Below are 3,777 nucleotides of genomic sequence, written 5' to 3'. Positions count from 1 at the left end.
CCCCCCCCCCCAGGGGCCCAGCTGGCCCGGCCTGCCCACAGCCCTTTCCCCAGCGCCTCTTTCTCCCCATGCTGCCCATACCCGAGCGCCCGGTCCCCTGGTGCTGCCCCTGCCTGGGTGGGACAGGGTGTCTGCCTGCCCTAACCCCAGCCAAGCCTAGGGCTGCTCCACCCACTGGGAGCCTCCAGCACAGTGGCCCAGCACAGTGCCTGCTCAAGCCCCAGTCCCACCCCTAAAAATATATTTTTTAAACAATTTCCTCACACACCTCCTCGTGTGCTGGGGAAAATGTCTCTGCATGCCACTAATCGGCACGTGTGCCAGGGGTTGCCTATCCCGGTCTACTTCCTTGTTGCAGGAGCTGTGCAAGGAGATTACGAATATTTTAATAACTTTAGAAATCCACTGTATATTGAATAAAATAATTTTATTTTATTTTATTTTTTACAAAGATTATGGAATCTGAAAGTAGATGAAAAAAGGTAACCTTTAATGAGGCTTAATGTAGGAGATTCTCTACCCAAAAATGTGTCAAATAATAAGGTCATTAAGAACTCCAAAATTTAGTGCTATACTGTATGATATGTAAACAGATTTTGAAAATACTTTCCCTGTTACACAGCTTGACACAGTATGCACTAATTAAAAAAAATATAAACTGAAGAGTTAAATTTGCTTCAAGGAATTTCTTAGAAGGACAAGCTGTTTGAAGAGCCTTTACAGAGCCTGCAGCAAAGAACTTCTACATAACTGCAATTATTTCCTTTTACCCCAGTGCCAAATAACTCACCAAAGGCTGTCCGCTATCAAAGTGATGCCCGGAACATGGATTTGATTGTAGGACTCCAGCACTTAAAGAGCACATTGGTTATACATGGCTTTTAACCCTGGGCTACAGTGATGCTACGACACTAAACTTGAGCCTAAATCAGTCATGTAGAGATATGCATGTCATCTGAACACTGTTTAGAGTCCTTAGTTTTCCAGATCTCATGGAGGTGGTGAAGGCGCTCTGAGGTTCTGGTGCTTACATTCAGGGCAGGGTGAACTTTGCAAATGCCAGATTCCTCCATTAATGACAGGCCACAGATCCCAAAATAGGCATGTAAAGCATCTGAAAACAAGACAAAAAGGGATATAGTAAGAGCTTTGTGGTGAACCATGCAGCAACAGTCACCTGTTCTAAATTCCAATTTATTTTTAGCCAGGCAATGAACAATTAGAAAATGAAAAGCCCTTCACTTTCTGCTTTATTATTCTACAGATCTAAATATTTCATGCTGTATTTGTTCACATACACCAAGGGTTCTCAAACTGTGGGTCGTGACCGAGCAACTTAAAAAGGGGGCCGCAAACTCCCCAAGGGGTACGCACAGCGATGTGGGGAAGTGTCGTGCAGAGTGGCAGCAGTGGCTACCACATGCGAGCTTCCCGTCCCCCACCATCCAGCACTCGGGGTTGCAGTATCACGAAGTTTGAGAACCCCTGACATAAACCATGGCCCCCTGGTATAATATTTATCTTGTTTTTAAAGGCAGGGTGAAGAAAAGAGTTTTCCTAGAAGAAAACCAGTGGTAGCAGCCAGGGAGCCAAACCTGTTGCCAGTCTTGCATGCCAGATAAGTCTAGGGGCACGTGTGAAGTCCAGCCACAGACCAACCCCATGCACTGCCCCGTCTAGCAGGTAGGAACACATCATCCAGCTGGGGGGAGGGGCTCTCCATGGGTCTAGAAATTTAGTGGCAGGGGAGCCGTGGTACCTTTAATTGTCATAGCTTCCATAGCCGCACCAGTTAATGTTACCGCTGCTCCATAGCCACCATATTTCTGGACTTCTTAAGAGTGGATGTTCAGTTGGTTTTGATGAAAAAGGGTGTTACACATGAGAAAACACAGTAATTGACTAGGTCATAAAGAGTATTGAGCAAAGGCCTGAAATCTGAGAATGTATTCTAGGAATCTCACCTTCTTTATTCAGCAAAGGCCTCTGCCAACTAATAGCAGTTACTTCAGCCTAGAGAGGAGATGGCCCTTACCTAAAGAGTGTGTTTCTCAGAGTCAATATTCTCAAGCAGTGAGAATTGACCCTCTTGGCAGAAGCACCATAAATTAGCCCTGCACCCTCCCTGAGTACTACTCTGACCTCCTTTCCCTGCCTATCTGCTGCTCTTTCTTCTTCCTTCCCTGTGCTCTCCAAATGATCTGCTGCTCTGCTTTGTTTCCTGCCCCATGCTGCCTGCCTATGCTGCTGCTTTTCTGTTCCATGCCCTGTTTGCCATTTTGCCGCTGATGTCCCCTCCCCAATCTGCCACACGCCACACACAAGCTGGCCACCACTGGTCTAAACATTTCCTGCTACAAATAGGCACAAGATATTTTTTAGCATAAGAACATTGTTCTTGGGTACAGCAGGAGACTCTGCAGATGAGATGACGTGAATTATTGAAACAGCAAGATATATATGAACACTAGGAACTATAACCATGACCATAATACCACCATAAACACAGAAAAATTCCCCACACTTCCCTCCCTCCCCATGGGAAACAGATACTCCTAACTTGACTCTCTCAGGCAGATCAATGCTCCATAAAATACTTACGTGAGTTTCACTGTAATTTCACAGGTGACTGAACAGATTTTTCAAGAATGTATTTGCACAAACGCCAGTCAAATGTTTTGATCTTTACTGAATGAAAGAATCCTCCATTAAAGTTCATTAACGTGCAGACAGACCATAGTTCACTATATATGGGAAATGTCTGCCATGGAGAGCTCTCCCATAGGAAAAAAAACAAAGAATGTTCGCTAAAACCCCATTACAAACTATTGCCTGATTGTCCATACATGGCTATCTAGTAGGCTTAATCAAGAGGTTGTGAAGTAGTGCAGAACAGTGCAGACTAATGCAGAATTTAGGATAGGTCAAAACATACCTATTCTGACATAACTTTGTTTGAAACAAGTCAGTCACCATCAGGTTAAGGCTTCTGAAGGCTAGAAGAGTCGCACAACCAAAATTTAGTGAAAGTGTCAAATAGATAGCAGATCGCCTAATATTTAAGACATTTAGACCTGCAATGATTGGATAAGACAACTTTCATTTACAGTGCTTCCTAAACAAGTCTCAGTTTACATTTACTCATAACTTCACTTTTAATTAAGGGTGCACCAGTAAAGATTTTTTTGGCCAATACCGATGGCTAATTATTAACCAGCCATATCAGCTGATACTGATCTGATAGTCGATATGCAGCCCGACAGCATGGAGAGCAGCATCCAGCTGGTAAATCTATCGGGGCGGTGGGGGGGGAGGAGCCTGAGGGAGGAAAGGGGCATAGTGGGGGGGCAAACCGAAGCCCCTGCAGTGAGGGAGGGAATGGGCTGGGGCAGGTACTGCCCAGCTGGGGTAGTGGATGGATCCTCATTCAGGGCGGTGCACAGGGATGGGGGGTGGGGGAAACAGCTCCCTGTTGCTGCATGCATCCCAGGGGGAGGAATGGGGGGGCATGTGCCCCCCAGATTTGTGTGCAGGGCAAGGGCAGGCTGCCTGCTGTGGGCTGGGGCCAGAGGCTGTACCAGCCTCTCCTTGCCAGGGGGGCTGGGCCAGAGATGTCCTCCAGGTGGGAAGGGCAGGTGTGCTACTGTAGCAGAAAGCCCCCTTTTCCTCTTGCCTGCAGTTGCTCTCCCCTCCTTGGATATGTTTTTCCTCTTCTACCTTTTCTTCCTTCCTCTTTCTTTCACTTTAAGATAAGGAATTGTGTTTTGAAATTTGTGT

The 3,777-nt window shown here is 46.1% G+C and overlaps 1 protein-coding gene across 1 annotated transcript in view; it reads right to left on the bottom strand.

Annotated features, from left to right (window-relative positions):
- Positions 1-460: 460 nt before the first annotated feature.
- PGGT1B (protein geranylgeranyltransferase type I subunit beta) overlaps positions 461-3,777 on the bottom strand; it is a 50,359-nt gene continuing 47,042 nt past the window's right edge. The window contains exon 9 of the mRNA XM_025204618.1: positions 461-1,114. Coding sequence (XP_025060403.1) covers positions 933-1,114 — 182 coding nt within the window. The 3' untranslated portion in view covers positions 461-932. The remainder of the gene's footprint in view (positions 1,115-3,777) is intronic.

This window comes from Alligator sinensis, unplaced genomic scaffold (assembly GCF_000455745.1).
Source record: "Alligator sinensis unplaced genomic scaffold, ASM45574v1 scaffold609_2, whole genome shotgun sequence".
In the NCBI taxonomy this organism is placed as follows: domain Eukaryota; kingdom Metazoa; phylum Chordata; order Crocodylia; family Alligatoridae; genus Alligator; species Alligator sinensis.
The sequence above is the reverse complement of the archived record's forward strand: the minus strand, read 5'-3'. Positions and strand labels throughout refer to the sequence as shown.